The sequence below is a fragment of the Pongo pygmaeus genome, chromosome 7 (assembly GCF_028885625.2).
Source record: "Pongo pygmaeus isolate AG05252 chromosome 7, NHGRI_mPonPyg2-v2.0_pri, whole genome shotgun sequence".
In the NCBI taxonomy this organism is placed as follows: domain Eukaryota; kingdom Metazoa; phylum Chordata; class Mammalia; order Primates; family Hominidae; genus Pongo; species Pongo pygmaeus.
The window spans coordinates 116,522,231-116,541,927 of NC_072380.2; the positions used below are offsets into that span (position 1 = coordinate 116,522,231).

Genomic DNA, 19,697 nt, shown 5'->3' on the forward strand with positions numbered 1-19,697 from the left:
AAATATACATAATTAATAACTAATTGACTTATAGTATGGCTTTAGAAACATATAAATAAAAAGAAAGGCAAGTTATAAGATATATAATTATTTGTGAATGCTACTGTGAGAATAAGATTAAATGGTGGCCAGTGAATCTTTTGTTCCATGGCCTATAAGGCCCTACATGACCTGTGCTCCCCCACTTCCCATCTCCATTACTACTTTAACCTCATCTATTACTTTTTTCTTTGTTTGTTATGCCCCAGCCAAAGTGACCTCCATGCTTTTCTGGAACGTATCAGACATGCTTCTAACTCAGGACATTTGCACATGCTGCTCCTCTGCCTGGAATACCTTCTCTTTAAATAACCATGTGGCTAACTCCCTTACTATCTTAAGTTCTATACTCAAAAGTTGCCTTCTTAGAGAAGACTTCCCTTCCTGCCTTATCAAAAATTTCATTACCTCTGGGTATTTTATTTCCTTCTTACCTACTTTGTTTGTCTTTTTAGCATTTGTCAATATTTAGATCATAGTATATCTTACTTATCTTGTTTATAATCACTCTCTCCCATTAAAATATAAACTTTATGAATGTATGGGGTTTTGCCTGTTTTGTTTGTTGTTATATCCCTGTAGCCAGACATGCCTGGATTATAGTAGGTGCTGAGTATATATTATTAAATGAATGATTGTTAACCACATGAGAAAAATTATAGATAATCTTAGATGAGCCAAGTAACTCATATTCAATGATACCAAGCTGTTACTACTAAATATCTTTGTCTTCCTTTATCAAGATTTTTATTGAAATAATATCTCATAGCATATAAATGTTTGTCATTTATGAAGAGACTAAATATGATAATAAAATAGCCATTTTATCTCATGTATTGAAATGTATTTATGAATTTTCTCTTGATGTTTCAAAATTTCTACATTGTAATTCTACATAAACATTTCATTTCATCACAATAAAACAATGTTTAGTAAAATGCTTATTTCTAAAATAAGCTAGTATGTATTATTTAATATAAACTAAGAAAAGACCTTTGTTAAACCATTTTAATTATTAGTTTATTCATACCTTGACTGCATTCATTTTATTGAAAATAAAGTTTGGGATATACTGGAAGTAAATTTTAGTGCTTTGGAATTTGAAATCTATTAAGCAAAATTTTAATGTTACATTTCTACATTTAAAATGTTAACTGCATATTACATAGTTTATGTGAGAATTTAGGAAAAATATCCCCCAAAATCCCATAGATCCCCGAAGTATATTTAGATTCTTGTTATGTATATTATCTAATGTTTCTGATAAGCTCTGATTATTATTTTTGATTTATACTAGAGGTTACATGGGAAGACCAGCAGAAAAAGGTGAATGGTACAATAAGTGATGACAAACCATTGCCGAAAAAGAAACACCAATCTGAGACAGGTTTGTCAGGGTTTGGAAACCATATGAAAGCATGAGACTACGAGCATTGCATTTCATGCTTTTTAAAATGCGTGTGTGCTTGTTGTACCTCATTTTTCTCATTTTGGTGTGAACTTGATAGTGTGTAGATTCCATTTAGATTAGAGTGGTAAATACTTTATTTCAAGATTTGTTTAGAAAACTAATTACACATATTTTGGGAAAAATATAATTATTTTATTATTATGAAGATTAGTCCTTTAGGGAAAAAATGACTAATTTAAATACAGATGGTCATCCACTTTACACATTTGATTATATTGACTAAAATTGAAGTACTTTAATGCAGAGGTACTTGCTTCACTAAAAAGTACAATAAAAGCTCAATATACTATCTAAAGTTTGTCTTTGTAGGATATTTCTGTTATTTAATTGCAAATGCTATTGAGATATTTATACCATATATTAGTAATTATTTATTTACAATCTCTGGAGATAAAAAATATCACCAACCACAAGGAAGAGGGTTAGCATAGTATGTGAATTCAATAAGGAGTCTCTTCAAACTGTTAATTCTACCAGTGAATTGAAACAAAGTGTTTTTGTTTTCCTCTCCCTTTCTTATTTTTTTGTGGAGAGATATGATTAACCCATTTGTGCTGGAGGTTGCACATTTTTGTGTGTGAAAAATCAGACCTTGGCAATGACCTTAAGCAGTAGGATATAAATAACTCCCACGAGCTTAGCATTCCAATTATGGAACACTAGGCATAAATGGGTTAAGTAGAAGACAAAACTTGAACCAAGAATAAAATGGAAAAAGGCAAAGTGCAGAGATAATTGATTAACTAAAAAACCAGTACTACTTTTAATTAGTAATTGGATGAGAATACATTGAAATTTTCATTGAAAATTTAAAACTTCAAATGGAGTTTTACTAATGATATTATAATTAAAAATAGTTGTGTCTGTAGTAATAGTGTTAAAGTATTTTTATGTGCTGACTCGTTATTTCACGTTACAGCTCTAAAACCCATATTTTAAAAGATGTCAATGTAAAAATTAAACTAGTCTTTAACAAGTATTTGTTGCCATCCTGCTGTATTCCAAACATTATACTTGGCACAGACCTATTAGTGTAGACAAGACAGATATAGCAATTACCCTCACACAGCATATTATGTCTGCAAAAATACATAATTTAAAAATAATTATAATAATGATTAAGCTATTACAATTGTAGTAAGTGCTATTAAGGAGAATAGGATGCTTTGAGAACATGTATCATGTAACATAAGTCTGAAGAGCAAAGAAAGATGGCATAGTGCTAATAACTTAATCTGTGAATTATTTTTTAGTAAAACAGTGCATACTGAAAATGTAATAAAATAAACTGGAATTCACATTGGGAATTTAAATTTATTCGTAAAGTTGTAAGAAAATATATATTTTTTCAAATCTTCAGTTAATATCAGTTTATTGGGAAAATAGTGATTAACTTAATATATTTAAGGATATTTTTAAGTAAACAAGATAAATATAAAATTAATGTTTTATGTTATGATTTATATATCAAAAATTATTACTGTAAACCTCTCCCCTTGCTACATTGTGTGATACAGGTTATCCTTGATCATAAACTATTATTTATTTGTTGTCCACTTTGTCATCATGTCCAATACATGAATATGTTTATGGCCATATGTATCTATGTAAATAAGTCACATTGTATATTAAAACACAAAACAATGCAATGTTTAAAAAATATTTTGACATCTCAGAAACACAACATTTTAAAGATCTATTTTAAATATTTTACTTAGTTGAATTTAACTATAATGCCTTAATGTGATAGTTGAAAATGATTATAGTTTTTTTTTTGTTTTGGCGATTATTTATTTTCCTGTATACTAGGAAAATTGGTCCTGGAAATTGAAACCCTAAATGTCGTGAGTAAGTATGCAATATTCTAAGGCAGTAAAAACAATGTTAAATTTTAGTGCTTCATAAATATTCTTATCTGTTTGTTTCTAAAAGGAAATTGGGATATTTAAAGAATATTTTTAATTATCAAAACTTTGGAGTGATAAAATGGGAGGAAAGTAGTAGGATGTAGGTATAGCAGATTATATTTCAACAACATGTTTATATATGCCTATGCTTTACAGAAGACATGTTTGGAGTTACTTCTTTTATGTTTAAGTGCATTTATGATATTAATAATCTATTGATTATAAAGTGCTTAATATATAATTTTCATGTGCTGAAATCTAAGAAACCCACTTCAATAAATTGTCAAAGATTCCTTGTCAAAGGGTTAATGTGGCAAACTTGTGGCATCAGAAAAACTGTATGGGAATGAGCCCAAACTTGAGACGGAAAGTTGGCTGTGCATCAATGGCATATATTGTTTTCTTTTTCAATTGGTGTTTTATGAAAATCTATGCCAGAACAATTTATAATACCTGGGAATTTGCCATTTCTGGGATGTTTACTAGCAATAAAAATAACACTTGAAATTTTTATTTTAAATGTGAGACTATAGAACCAAGGAGCTAAATGGCATGACATGGACTAGAAAACGAGTTAACAAGTATTTGGATGAATTTTGAGTACTATGACTAGTAACTGCTTTATTAAAAGAATGATCTTGGTATTTCTGAACTGGGATGTCTTGAGAGGATTATCAGCAAAAGAAGTGATTTACTTGCAGTATCTTTTTTTTTTTTTTTAAACAGAATTTCACTCTTGTTGCCCAGGCTAGAGTGCAATGGTGCGATCTTGGCTCACTGCAGCCTCCACCTCCTGGTTCAAGCAATACTCCTGCCTCAGCCTACCAAGTAGCTGGGATTACAGGCACCCGCCACCATGCCTGGGTAATTTTTGTATTTTTAGTAGAGACGGGGTTTCACCATGTTGGCCAGGATGGTCTCAAACTCCTGACCTCAGGTGATCTGCCCACCTGAGCCTCCCAAAGTGCTGCAATTACAGGCATGAGCTACAGCGCCCAGCCCTACTTGCAGTATTTTTACCTTAAGTGACATCAGTATAGATAAAGATCACTGGGAAATGTAATATTTGTCATATTAATAATTTTTAACTTGTGAGTTTATCTTTCCTTATAGTAATTAGAAATGTTTATGGGAAAAGAGCACATTTACACATAAAATATTTTAGGCTGATATTTTAATTACCATACAAAAAAGTAGTGGGAAAGCTCCCTTAAATTAGAAGTTCTTCAGGCTTAATGAATGTTTTGGAAGTGATACAATTTTGCATATTCTCCAAAATTAGTCTTAGAAACTAATCTTGGACTTACATAGTTCAGAATTTATTTATTTGGACATATAACTTTAAAATGATTATGAGCTTTGATTTGTTATTTTCTAATGTAAGTTATGCTACATCTAGGAAAATCTTGAATTGACAACAGCTATTGTTATTGTAACTGAAACCATAACGCGCTCTTTAAGACTTGTATCTTATATGGAAAATAACTCTGTTTTTTTTTTTTTTTGTAAAAGTGAAGGCAACTAAACCGTTTGCTGATGTACTGTATGATTTAACAGTATTTTTGAAAATTGAAAATATTCAGAGTAACAAATTGTGTTTTACAACTTACTATAATATTTTAATGTGTACATAAGCTCCTAGATTTGGCATTATTTGCTTTAATTAATATATTAACCTTTAATTTTTTTCTAACATGTACATTACCATATTGTGTTCTTTATGGAATTTATAAGTATAGTGTAGGTAGGGTTTTTTTTTTACTTAATTTTACCTTTGGAATTATATTTTATAAAATGTATCTTTAGGAAAAGTAAATATTCAATTAAGTATTTTGTTAGTGAATTTTATACTGTAAAATTTTTTTCTTGAGTATTTTGATACTTTGTACTTTTGTTTCTTTTTATTCTTGAATGTTTAAGATTTCTTAAAAGTAGAAAAAATTTATTTTAGTCTAAAGCAGTATTCCACATCAGTCTTCTTATTAAATGCTAGTTTAAGCCATCCAGTCTGGAAAAAGGAATCAGGGTTCTGTTCTTGGTCATTATCAGCAGTTGATAATTTCTGAATTGTTGTAAAATAAACATATTTTATTCTTAATTGAAAAAATTTATGTAAGACAAACATGTTTTATATGACAAATCAGGTGATAGAATTTGGAATTAAATACTACTAGTATCTTAAGAAGTAAATAACACATTCTTTCATAGTAACCATGAAGTGAAACTTCATGATTTATGAAGTTAGTTGCTCATTTAAAATTTGTTCAGTTTTTTCTGCATATACAGATAAGTTTGTAATGCCAATCCTATTTTTCAGTAACCATCCTTCTTATGATAAACAGCATGCTATAGTTTGGAAATAAAATTTATTTTATTTTATTTATTTATTTATTTATTTTTGAGATGGGGTCTCGCTCTGTCGCCCAGGCTGGAGTGCGGTGGTGCAATCTCGGCTCACTGCAAGCTCCGCCTCCTGGGTTCACGCCATTCTCCTGCCTCAGCCTCCCATGTAGCTGGGATTACAGGTGCCTGCCACCATGCCTGGCTAATTTTTTTGTATTTTTACTAGAGACAGGGTTTCACCATGTTAGCCAGGATGGTCTCTATCTCCTGACCTCATGATCCGCCTGCCTCGGCCTCCCAAAGTGCTGGGATTACAGGCATGAGCCACAGCGCCCGGTCTGGAAATAAATTATTTTAAACTCCCTCAGTACATACTCTCTTTTTTTCTGCATTTAAAAATGTGTTGTATGTTGGATTTCAAAGATAAAATCAGAGAAAAACAGCACTGCTCAGAATAGGAAGGCATTTAAAAAATAACCTTTTTAGGCTGGGTACAAGGGCTCATGCCTGTAATCCCAGCACTTTAGGAGGCTGAGGTGGGCGGATCATGAGGTCAGGAGTTCGAGACCAGACTGACCAACATGGTGAAACCCTGTCTCTACTAAAAATACAAAAATTAGCTTGGTGTGGTGACACGCACCTGTAATCCCAGCTACTCAGGAGGCTGAGGCAGAAGAATTGCTTCAACCCGGGAGGTGGAGGTTGCCGTGAGCCAAGATCGTGCCACTTCATTCCAGCCTGGGAAACAGAGTGAGACTCCTTCTAAAAAAAAAAAAGTAAATAAAAAATAACCTTTTTATGTAAGTATAGTGAATTTTTAAAAGTAGCAAAGTATTTGAAAATACTGCACCTAATTTAATAGATGGCTATTTAATAGGTTGAAATTATTGTAAATGTTCAGTAATTTTATGATTGTAGACAAAATTATTGGAAATAATCAGTTTAGAAATGATTAGTTCACATCATTTGAATTGAGAAATTTTTCAAAAAGGTTTTGTCACTGTGGAGATGTTCTAGTTTGTCATCTGTAAACTTGCTAAGCATTTAGTTTTTATAGGAGACTTCTATTCTGATCTTTGTATCACTGAGGTCCTCCTACTAGGTTCTTAGTTAGGCTTATTTTTTGAAAGGTATCTCTCCTTCCCCCAAAGGAAACATTCTAAGACTCTGTGACCTTTAATGAGCCCTTACACTATGATTAGCTTCTAATTATGTTCAAATTCTCATACACACTTAGAATCTTCATGCTTCTGTTTGATTGTGTCAGGAAAGTTGTTAACATAATGCTTGTTTTGTATGAGACGTAGACACATATTATTCAACTACAATTAAATCTGGTAACAGTACCAACTGTATGCCTGTTGTAAATGGTGGTAAGTGAGAACATAAGCCAATCAGCAGAATTTCAGATAGATATCAAACACCCTTGGTGAAAACTGCATTTGTGGATAAAGAGGCCCCGAGTGTTTATCTTTTTTAAGTTGATTACAGATGATCATTTCTGTTTGAACTTGAGATATGTGTTCAGTTGAAACATAACAATAGTTAAAACATTTTACATTGGCAAGGGAAAAATTCTTAGTTTGCACAAAGTTTTACATAAAATTTTACATAAAAGCTCACATCATATTCTCATGAGCTTACTATATTACCAAATATGCTTGATGAAAGTGATTTTATACATGCATTAATATCTATATATGTAGATATATAGATATACAGTCATGCACCGCATAATGACGGTTCAGTTAAGGATGGATGCATATATGACAGTGGTCCCATAAGATTATAATACTGTATTTTTACTGTATCTTTTCTATGTTTGGATATACAAAATACAATTGTGTCACAGTTGCCTATAGTATTGAATAGAATAACGTGCTGTACAGGTTTGTAGCCTAGGCACAACAGGACTATATCATAGCCTGGATGTGTAGTAGGCTATACCATGTAGGTTTGTGTAAGCACACTCTATAATACACAATAATGAAATCGCACCCATCTTGCTTTTTATATTAAATAGTTTGCAACTTGATGGTATCTTAAATTTTAAAATATTTGTTGTAATATAATTTACCATAAGTGATGAAATGGTGCTTATGAGTTTATTCATTATATTTTATGTATCTTTTATTTCATTGTAATTTGTGAAAATATTCTTTTTTGTATGATGGAATGAACAAAAAATACTGCACTCGTTTTTGTTTTTACAAAGAAATTCTTTATATTTTCTGTCTAAAACAAAGATCCAGCCATAATTGTGATAGTACCTGGACACCTAAAAGAGGGAATACTTTTACTATCCTTAATCAGTCTTAACTGGTTATTGATTAGATGAAAAGTTGGGTTTGTTAGTTATAGAAAAGTCTGGTAACTGGTTATTGGATAAATGAAAAAGAAAGAGTTCTCATTAGAACCCTTCATTGACTGAACTAAAAAGTACAATATTTGACTGTGGCATGGTAATGAGAAATATGGGAGAAGTAGAGGGGATACTCTTAGCTTCTTCCAAGTTTCACTGAAGTCTGCTATTCATTATAATACTATATGCAAAATAAGTACTTAAAGCATATTATCATTTGCCTAAGACATGGCTGCTTAAGTAAGATAGTTGACTATAAGTTTCTCTTTTAAAATGAGGCTGTTTAAATGCAATAGTACATAATAAAACTATAACCACAGGAAATCCAAAAAGCCAAAATGTTTTAAATATATATGATACAACTATAGTTATATATTGAGATTTTATGCATTACATGAATTTTTATTTGCTAAAGTTATATTTTTATGTAAGCTTAGTTATGGACTAATTATTAATGGAACATATTCAGATCAACTATGGCAAATGACTTAATTGATACTTTTAGTTAGTAGTGAAATCATTTTCAAAATATTTCATTTTCATCCCCTTATTAACCATATAAATTTTGTACTTCCTGAAAAAAAGTTTTTTATTATTGATTCTAAGATAAATTTTGCCATATTCCTTACAAGAATGAAAGCATTGGTGAATTACTTGACAGTTGTAGAATGTGCCACTTTGAAAAAAAATGTTTCTAATTAAATACTGTATAATAAAATGTCCAGTTCAGGCGTCACCATGAGAGAATTATTTTTTCTTCTTTGTTTGATTTTGTATTTTACATGTTTTTATTGGGTTATATAGTATCTAGTCCAAAGAAAATTGACCTGGTAATCAGGAGACCCCTGTACTATTTCTGGCTCTGCAACTGAACTTGTTTTGTATCATTGGGTAAGTCACTAGAACTATGTGTGCCTCTGTTATTCACTAAAATTAATTCATGAGTGAATTGAGAATAATTTTTCATGTTTGGATCCACATAATATGAAAACCATTGCATTGATGACACATAAAGTAATCCAAAATATAGGAAAATACTAGGTGAAGAAAGAAGCTTCATTTATTTACGTAGTTTTTATACTTTCTGCAAACAATAAGATCTTTTCTTAGAGATGGAATATATGGAAGCCATTATTTCATACACTTCATACCAATTTCATTTTAACTTGTGAGGAAACTGTTTTAGTAGTATGGAAAATGTGTATCTAGGGAAATTTTGTGTATAAAAACACAAGGCAACATACAAAAGTCGGCATTTGCCTAGGGTATTAATAAACTGTGATTATCCTACCTTATTCTTCTTTGAGAAGCAGGTGGATTGATGATGGAAACAAAAATATAGCGTGTATAATTTTAATGTGTATTAGTACATTTCAGGAGAATCTGAAGATTTTTTTTCTAGGAGTTAATCCTGTTAGCAGTATGATTTGTAATTTAATTGTGATGAGATTTAATGTCTTATTTTCAACAGGTGAAAAAATGTGTTCATATAATAATAAAAATGATATTAAATTTCAAAATGTAATTTCTTTTCCAGTTTTCTATAATTCATACTAAGATTTCTGGTTTTTTTTCTAAGAAAAATTGTTTTGATCATCTTAGCACTAATGGACTTAGTCTAATGGAAAGTTTTCATTTTATCACTATTCATATAAAGAGACAAATTTGTCATAGGAAATCATTCTCTAAAGAGCTATAATTTTAATATGTTGATATTGCAAGTATATTTCGATGCAATATGCTTTGCTATGTAAGTCACTCAAAAATAATGATGCAACTCTTGCAGAACTTAAATGTGGTGTTTGATTTTAGAATTTGTAGTATCTGATTCAAAGCTAAGTGTGTAAATTAAAATAGGAGATTTTGATTTTGTGGCATATTGTTCATCTGTGTCAATCATACTAACCCACTAATATCTTTGGAAGAAATTTTTTCTTAGAATGCTGAGTTTAACAGACATTTTTCTGTTTCCAAGTCACTGTATAAAATGTTATTTGAACTTCTTCACTAGCACTAGGGAAAAAAGTCTTTCCAAAACATATCGTGTCATATCTGTTATCGTTGATGGATTTGGATTGATACGTTTTAGCACAAATTTTAATAATCTATAAAGTGGCATTTCTAAGAATCTGTTGAATGAATACGCATTAAAAGGGAATATGATCAAAGAAAATTTGTCTACATTGACGTTTAGTTTGGATTTTTAATGCTGAAATGAAGCCATATATTTCAGCTACTCTTCTAATAAAGACTTGTACTATAATTATTACTTCATAAAATTTTTATGATATTTTGCTGTATTGAAATAATTCAATTAAATATTGGCCTGATGACCATTCTTTGTTTTTGTGTGCACACTGGTTTACTGGGGAAACATAAAAGGAATGGAAATCTGTTGAAACTATTTTTATTGCTCTTTTTGGTAATGACTCAATTAAATCTTTTCTTCAGATAATTAAAAGTTCGAAAGCATTGTAACAGACTTTAAATTGACTCAGTAATGTCTTGAACAATGTGGTCATGCAACTAACACTGTTTTTACTAATGGTATCTTTCTTCAGCATTGGTGTTCAGGATTTGCTGTACGTAAATAATTGTAAACTTCTGGATCTTCTTTATTTCTACACTAACTTTATTTTTCTGAATCTGCTAACCTATAGTAGCAAAATCAACTTGCCATCAGTTCTTATGTATTTTTTATGGAATGCATTTGATTATATCTACCCTAAAACTATACACAGGATTCTTTCTCAAAATGATTTGAGGCCCTTTCCATCAGTGTCACTTTTTACCTTTTGAGTACATCCACTCACTCCCATCTCCTTTGTCTATGTCTGTCCATTACACGATGTGATCACAGAAGAACTGGACTCTACAAGGAGAAGATATGCAGGTCTGTCTCTTCTGCTTTTTTTGTTATTATTTTGTTTATCTAACTTGTCCTAGAAATGTTTAATCATTTTTTTACTCATTTCATAGTTTTTCATTCCTTTGTAATATAACAAAATATTAAATCTTATGAGCATTTTAATTTAGGTATTTGTGTATTCAACTATCAACAGCAACTGCTCCAATTAGATGGATAAAAGTAAAATAATTAATTTTTATGTAATATGTATAGATGTAATGTTTCCATAAACTGAATAACTAAAGGCAAATAGGATGTGTGTGTATGCGTATGTACATTTAGGTACACACACACACACACACACACGTTTGGTTTCAGGCATTTTAGACTTAAAACTAGTTTTTTGCTTTTTAAAATAATTCCAAAAGTATTTGATTTCTAACATGAGTTCATCAATGTTCCACACTGTGGAGAATACCAAAGACCTAATACCCTAAAAAAGCTATCAATATCACTGAAGAGTTAAGAGATGTGGATAACATGCTCTGTTTATGTGTCAGGGCAGCTTATTCTGACAATACGTTCTACAGAGATACAAACTGAAATGAAGTTTATTTCAACTAGACAGTCAGAAAAAGTGTCTTGGAAGAGGTAACATTTGAGCTGAAACTTGAACACATGTGGTATTGTTCTAGGTGCTGGAAGTAACAAGAGACACACAATAGCTCCCTATCCTTGCAGACATTTCCTAGTGTGAGTGTATATATTTTATATATATAAAAATATGTATGCACATGTATATACACACATATATAAAATATAATGGAATCAGAAAAGATGGTATGATTCCTTTCCCCCGGGGAGGATGGATATTAGTTCAAGGAAGACTTCATAGAAGAATTTAGTTGAATATTAAATGCTAAAACACTGTTAGCCTTTTTTGTAGAGAGCATTTCAGGCAGAGGAAACAGTATGGCCAATAGCTTCACACAAGTTTGGCAAAAGTAGGCAGAGACCAGATTCATAAAGATTATGTAGGTTACTGACACATATAAAGCCACGGAATAGGTCAGATATTTGTTTCTAGAAAGATTACTTTGGCAGTTATATAAAAGATGGACTGGAGCAATATAAGCAGAAAGATCATATATGGGAATAGTGTAATGAATCCGTTAAGAAATGATAATGGTCTGAATTAAGGTATCAGTAGAGGCAATCAATACATGAGAAGTTATATAAAGATGTAGAACCTACAAGTCTTGGTCACTGATCAGACTGGATATTACTGATGCAGAAAGAGGAGGAATAAGATGATTTCAGGTGACTGAAATGTTTGATGGTACATTTTATCAGGATAGGGAATATATGTTATACAAGTTTCAGGGGAAAGATAGAGTTCACTTTTAGGATAGGTAAAATTTAAGCCTCATTTGAAATATTCAAGTATAAATATCTTATAGAGGTGATTGGTGGTCTGGAATTCAGGAGAGAAGTCTGGGCTAGAGACATAGACTAGGGTAGCATATCAGCATTCAAGTGATGCCATTGGAATTAATGGAATTGTCAGTAGCATATGAAGAATAAGAAGAGAGACAAGAATCAAAATTTGGGGATCACCAGCACTTATTTACATTTAAGGAATGGGTGAAAGAACAAAAGCCAGAAAACTATGTTGAAAATGATTAAAGACAGTAGGATATTCATGAAAGAAGAGAATTTAAAAAAATCTATGATAGAAGTGAATCTTAAGAAAGGGGTACAATCAGCAGAGACAAATTCCAGAAAAGACAAATATGTTGTTAAATGGTAGAACTAGACAATAATGATCTTTGCCGTATTGATTCAGTAAAGTTGTAGGTAGAAACCAAATAGAAGAGAAGGGAAAGGAGATGGAAAAGAAAAAATTAAGGTAGTTAATATAAACTAGGCTTCTTGATGGCTTGGGGAAATCTTAAAGTTAAGAATACCATGGGAAATAAGACAGGAAGGTCCCCAAGGATATCCTGAAGAATGGTTATAGTTTAGCTGAGTGGAGACCCTAAATTTGTGATGGCATTTGTTCTCTAAGATTCTGTAATGATTGGCTCATTAGCACACTTCGGATGTAGTAATTAATCATTTGGATCACAGTTGGAACCTTGTGGGCGGTTATATAGAAAGAAGAGAAGAATAGGGATGTCAAGGGTGGTTGGCAAGGGAAGTAGTTGAAGTAATGTTCAAATGGATTGGGAAAGATGTTGTGTTAAATCATGTTTTCATGTGAAATCATGCAGAATTTTTCATGAGTTGGGAGAGAAGGTCTCAATGATAGAACTGAAATTTGTGGTGATATCTAAGGCAATAGAAGCAAACTGAGCAGGTTATTATGAGAGACAATTTAATTATCTTTAGAATTTTCAGATGTTGGACAATTCCAAATAATGTGAAGAAACAATGTTTGTTTCGAGGAGTGAGTTTCCAAGATGGAGCATGGATTACAGTTTGGGAATGCAAATAAAGCAACAAGTTTTGATGCTAGCATTTTTATACAGACATTGAAATTATTGAGGTCCTCAGCTTAATAGATATGTGAAGAAAATTGCCTAGAATATAGATGGTAGCAACAAGGAAGAATAATGGTATGAACATAAAAGGCATAGACTTCACATAGATTAGAAAAGTAAACATGTGGAAGCAGTAATTTATACCAAGAATGCTGATGCCATTTCTGGGATTCTATAGCATATATGTAAGTTAAAGGATTTTGAGCGGCTTCCCCTCAGAATGTTTCCCTCAGGGGAGATAGTATTCTTGAAGGGTCAACATTCCATTCATGATACGAAGGGAAATGAACGTTCTCTGATGAAGCTGAGGGATATATCGTATTTAAGTAAAAGCAATAGGGTTTCGGACCACAGTAGAAAAGATTAGGGGGTCTCTAAGCAATGCAGAAAGAATTAGAGAAAGAAGCTCAGGATAGTAGGGTTTTGACAGTACCGACTGGAAAATGTTAAGAATGAGTGCTGGTTGGAAGGAATGAACCATGTAATTTAGTAGTAGCAAAACAAGGAGAATAATAAGGAATTTAAGCTTAGAGGGGGAAGAAAATTCAGAGGTACAACTTAGAGGTTGAGCAAAGGAATTTTTATGATATGCATAAAGGCAGAGGAAAAGGACTTGGTTGAGAGAATTTGAAGACTCCAAAGAGGAGAGGATTAATAATGGAAGCAACTTTTCTTACAAAAAAAAAATGGTATCTAGGTTGTATGTGGAATGTTTAAATTTATAGAGGCAAAAATGTTTTATTGTCTTCAAATATTAAGTTCTAAATTAATTATCATGGTTAACTAAACATAATTTGAAGTCTTTCTTAACATACACTTTTAAAATTGTAATGGTAGCTATAGATCTATAACACCCCTTTACTTCCTAGTATGAGGAAGTTGAAGCCTGAGCTTTGTGGATTTCTGTTACAGACCCCTAATACTGTAAGGGAGACATGGTTTATGTTAACCAGCATTGTGTTTGGGATTCTACAAACTCACATAAGCCTAGAGATAAATAAAGACTAATGCATTCTCTTCCAAAGTAAGAGTAAAGAGAGAATAATACAGAGGATAAGAAAACATTCAGAGAAAAAGGAAATCATTTTAGAAAAGGAAGCAGTAAGTTTTGTGACAAGCAATTCAGAATGTATTTCACCTGTTTAATAAAAGCAAATTAAAGTTAAGGCTTTTCAAAAACTGACTGTAGTTTGTGACCAATAAAAGGTAATATCTTTATCAGCCTGTCACTCACGTCTCCAATTAATATGCAAGTTGGTTATCTTTCTTTATAAATTTTAGCCCAAAATATGATGGAGAAATAATTTCACAAGTCCAACTACTTCACTAATATATTTGGTCAAAGTGTATGTTTTATGTTTTAAACCACAATTATAAGACCTTCAATTGCATTACGAGGTCCAATTACAGTCACTACAACAACATTCTACACAATAAATGGAGGAATTGATTACACATTTTGAAGCAGCAAAATGTGTTGACTTAGCACTTGCAAATCATAATGAAGTTTATTTTAAATGAGAAGTAGTATGCTTTATTAGTGTGTATTATACCTTTTCTTACTCATATGAAATTTCATATGACAATTTTTAAAAATAATTGTTAAATAAATCTAATACAAAATAAATGTTAAAATACTATTTGTTAAGTTACATGAAACAACATCTTAAGTTTCAACTACACAAATTTTTAGAATTACTTCCAGACCTAATTTAGAGCATTTGACAAGATTAGTGCTTGTGTAATATATCAGTTTTACTCATATGGAGATCTCAACATAAAAAATGTTTTGTCAGCTATGTTTCTCACCAGTCTCTTAGATCAATTATTATTATTGTGATATTTATATTTGTTATGATATGTTAATAATTATTAAATTATTATCATAGTTGGGTCTGTGCTACCTTAAGAGTTTGAGAAAATATGTTATAAATTACTATTTTAGAGTGATCCATTTGTCTTCCAGATACTAATGTTAATTTGAAAAGCTTAACAGTTCAAATTGAATAGATTTCAAACATTTCTTAATAAAAATACAGTTGGGAATAAGTAACATATATTTTCTGTTGTAATTATAATGTTTAGTAAAATAATCACTTCCTGTTAGGGTTAGCTAAGTGAAACTTCTAAAAATTAATACAATTACAGTATTCTTTTCTGTTTTGGTTCTCTGATTATTCTGAATGTTGCCCATTGATATGTATTATCTTAGTCCATACAGACTGCTGTAACAAAATGTCATAAGCTAGGTGGCTTATAATTCACAAAAATTTATTTCTTACAGTGCTGGGGACTGGAAAGTCTAAGTAAGATCAAGGCACCAACAAATTTAGTGTCTAGCTAGGGCCTGCTTTCTGGTTCATGGACCGCTATCTTTTTTCCCTTTGTCTTAATATGGCAGAAGGGGCAATGGATCTCTCTTTGCCTCTTTCATTATGGCACAAATCCCGCAACACCCTCATGATCTAATTACCCACCAAAGGCTCCATCTCCTAATATGCTCACTTTAGTTGTTAGGGTTTCAACATGAATTTTGAGGAGACACATATATTCAGACTATAGCGTGTATCATTTCAAACTGGTATATCAATTCTTGTCAGATTTAAGTGGCTTATATGACATATTTTGAATGCTCTGTGCTTTTATATGGCATGTTGTTATACTTACGTCCTAAAAAGTAAAGAGAAGTAACATTCATTATAGTAGTAATTTAATATATGTGCATGTGCGAACACATATAAATGCACATATAAGCTGTTCTTGAAATTTTCCAAAATCTTAATTATTATTATCAATTATATTTCACATTCTATCCATTTTATAGATACTCTGTGTGCATTGATTACATCCTTTTTTTGATTAACTCAGTATTATTGATGAAAGTCAAAGACACAGATACTCAAGATGGCTCAGTCATGAAAACCTTATATAACCCTAGTACCCTGAAATCTTGAAAATGCAAATCACTCAGTCTATAAGGAGGCACAAAGTGTCAATGCTATGTTCAATACTGGGCTAGATACTTTAAATGTTAGTATATAGGAATATTTTACATAAGCTTAAGCTTAAATATTTTATTAAGTATTATTATGATACATCTAAACAAAAAAGTCCCAAATGAAATATATATGTACATATAATACAAAAATATATCACAAATTATATGACAGCTTCTATTGATAAAGTATAATACTTAAGCTCAATTTACTAAAGCTTATAAATATTCAAATAAAAGAAAAGAGTTAAAGCTCTTGGGACTCAAAAGAGTAAGGATACCCCAACATGGAACAAATAACTATGGAACAAGTAGCTATTTAGTGATTAAGTAAGTCATTTAAAATAAGGTTTGGAATGCACCATTTTTTAGTTCTTTTTAGATATAAAATTTCATCTACACTGGAAATTAAAGGATGTTACTGCTAAATTATTTCATACATTCTGAAAACTATAACATTCCGTTTTACCTACGCCTATCACCCACCTTAACTCTGTGTCCTAAAAATTTCAGCTGTTAGGGAAAATATTTGTTCCTGTAAGAAATGTTGGTCTGAGAAGCAGTATAAGAGCAGATTCTGGAACTAAACTGCCTCATCAGCTCCACCACTTACTTGCTCCATGATCTTGTGAAAGTTACCCTGTGCCTCAGATTCCTCGTCTGTAAAATGGGAATAATTATAGTACTACCTCAAATGGTTATTGCAAAGATTAAGTTAGCCAAAATATAGTGTACAAAACACATGAAAACTGTGTCCAGTACAGAGCAAGCACCATAAATGAAGAATTTTATTTTTTATAAAAATACATGAAAACTGAATTTTTATTTCAAATCATCTGCATTTTGATGTGTATGCATTATTTCCATGATCTAGAATTAATTCTTTGTTATATGCATTACAAATATACTAGTTTGTGACTGCTAGTTTAGGAGATAACTGACAAGTAAATCTATGCATCAAGCTTATTGCACCTGTACTCTTAAGCTTTATCATTTCTGAAAAACATAGTTGGGTGGAAGGAGCAAGAGCATTGAAATCAGACAGGTACGAATTATTATTCAGGTTCTGCCAGTCAGTAGGGATATGACTTTGGACTGGTTGCTTAACACTTCTTATTAATCTTAATAAACTCCAGCTAGATTAAGGGGTTAATTATGTTTTAATGAAAGCATAAAATATTTATTTCTGTGAAAAAAGAAAGCCATCCTAAAAATAAAAGCAATTAAATAAATTTAAAAAGAGGAAGAATCCTGAGTGCAATGTGGCAGGTATAAACTTCAGAATATCAAAATCATCGTAAATAAAAGGCATACAAGTTGGGAAGATATTTGCTGCAACTCAGATAAAATATTAAAAGCCTGAACATCTGAATAACTTTTACAAAGTATATATTCAATAAAACTCTAATAGAAAAAATGGGCAAAGGATATATACAGACATTTCTCTAAACAAGAAATGCAGTGGTAAGTAAATATATGAAAACATTTTATTTCAGCCATGACCCAATAAATACTATTTTAAATGAGATATCAGGTCCACCTATTTAAAACACCATGGTGATGCCTGTATGTGGAGAGAAAAAATTATAAAAAAACCATGGTAAGAGTGTGATAACAGAGTAGCAGTGAAATTTAGCATAACCTTTCTAAAAGTGCTTCTGCAATATAAATGAAGAACCTTAAAAATGTTCGTAGACTTTTGACTCTGTAGAAACAGAAATTCAAATAAAAACATATGTATGATATGTTCACTAAGCATTATTTGTAACAATAAAAACGATCTTACCATGAATATTAAATAATGGGGCAATGGCTAAATAAGTTATATGCATATACAGCCATTTAAATGAAGAATTTTTTGACATATACATTAGAAACACTTATTTCTTTTTTTGTAATTTGAAAGAAATTGAAAGTAATGTCTGTAAAGGACTTGTTACAAAGTTTCATCCATAGTAAATAATCAAAGAATGGTAGCTCTTATTAATTATTACACAACTCAAATTATGCCAAGAGGTTATTTTTTAAATAAATATCATTAACTCTTTATTTATGATTTATGTTTGTTATAAGCAAAATCAGTAGGATTTTGAATCCAGATTTAATACATCAGTAACCTGTAATGATGAATTAGTAAGGAATTTGGATGATACCCACTTCTAGGATTATTTTTAAAAAGAGAAAATTTCTTAATAGTAGAACTGGGCATTGGACTATAGCTTGGACACTTCATTTGTTCATCTGTAGCACCAGAAACAAGACAAATTACTTCTAGATTTTTCTTTTTAAAAAAAAAGGCCGGGCGGTGGCTCATGCCTGTAATCCCAGCACGTTGGGAGGTGGAGGCGGGTGGATCACGAGGTCAGGAGATCGAGACCATCCTGGCTAACACGGTGAAACCCCGTCTCTACTAAAAATACAAAAAATTACCCGAGGTGGGCGTGTGCCTGTAGTCCCAGCTACTCGGGAAGCTGAGGCAGGAGAATGGCGTGAACCCGGGAGGCGGAGCTTGCAGTGAGCCGAGATGGCGCCACAGCACTCCAGCCTGGGCGACAGAGCGGATTCTCCATCTCAAAAAAAAAAAAAACAAAAAAACCCAGAAGCCATGCTTTTGTTAAAGAACAGTAAAACAAGTAATGTTTTATTCTCTGTTGCCCTGTTTAGAGGCACGTTGGTATAGGCAATAAAACATGAAATTAGAAGACCAATGTGATCTTGGACAAGTTTCCTAATTTCTCCAATCTCAGTTTCATCATTGTTCAAAAATAAGGTTGAAGGTTGATAATTTGTGTGTACGTGTGCGTGTGTATATACTTTCAACCAACAGAAAAATAAAAATAAATGACCAGCCAAAATGAAAAATTTTCCACTTCAATAGCAAGCAAATAAATTTCAAAAAAGGAAAACACACAAAAAGACAGTCTACCACTTTTCTCATTTAAGATTGAAGAGTTGTGTTTAAAATTAGAGAGATTTTTCGTTAAATGTCTAGCAGGTGGCCAAAAGCATATTGTTAATAAAAATCATTTTAAACTATTCAAATTCCTTTTTTAAATATTTTTCTAATGCCCAAATGTATATTTTGTGCTCAGAATTATAGTTAATTCTAGATTTCAGGTGTTAGTACTGAAAATATGAGTCTTTATTAAGATAGGAATAAAATTCCAAGACAGACTATTAAAATCTCCT

At 31.4% G+C, this 19,697-nt stretch overlaps 1 protein-coding gene across 28 annotated transcripts in view; it reads left to right on the forward strand.

Annotated features, from left to right (window-relative positions):
- Positions 1-19,697, forward strand: part of RIMS2 (regulating synaptic membrane exocytosis 2) — a 775,539-nt gene that overhangs the window by 549,462 nt on the left and 206,380 nt on the right. For 3 of the 28 annotated variants that reach the window (XM_054499590.2, XM_054499597.2, XM_054499596.2), the window contains one exon: positions 10,983-11,015. The exons of 22 other annotated variants lie outside the window; for them this stretch is intronic. In XM_054499590.2, coding sequence (XP_054355565.1) covers positions 10,983-11,015 — 33 coding nt within the window. Of the gene's footprint in view, positions 1-9,705; positions 11,016-19,697 lie in introns of those variants that run through there. 3 more of the 28 variants (XM_054499586.2, XM_054499587.2, XM_054499593.2) reach the window with 2 other exon arrangements.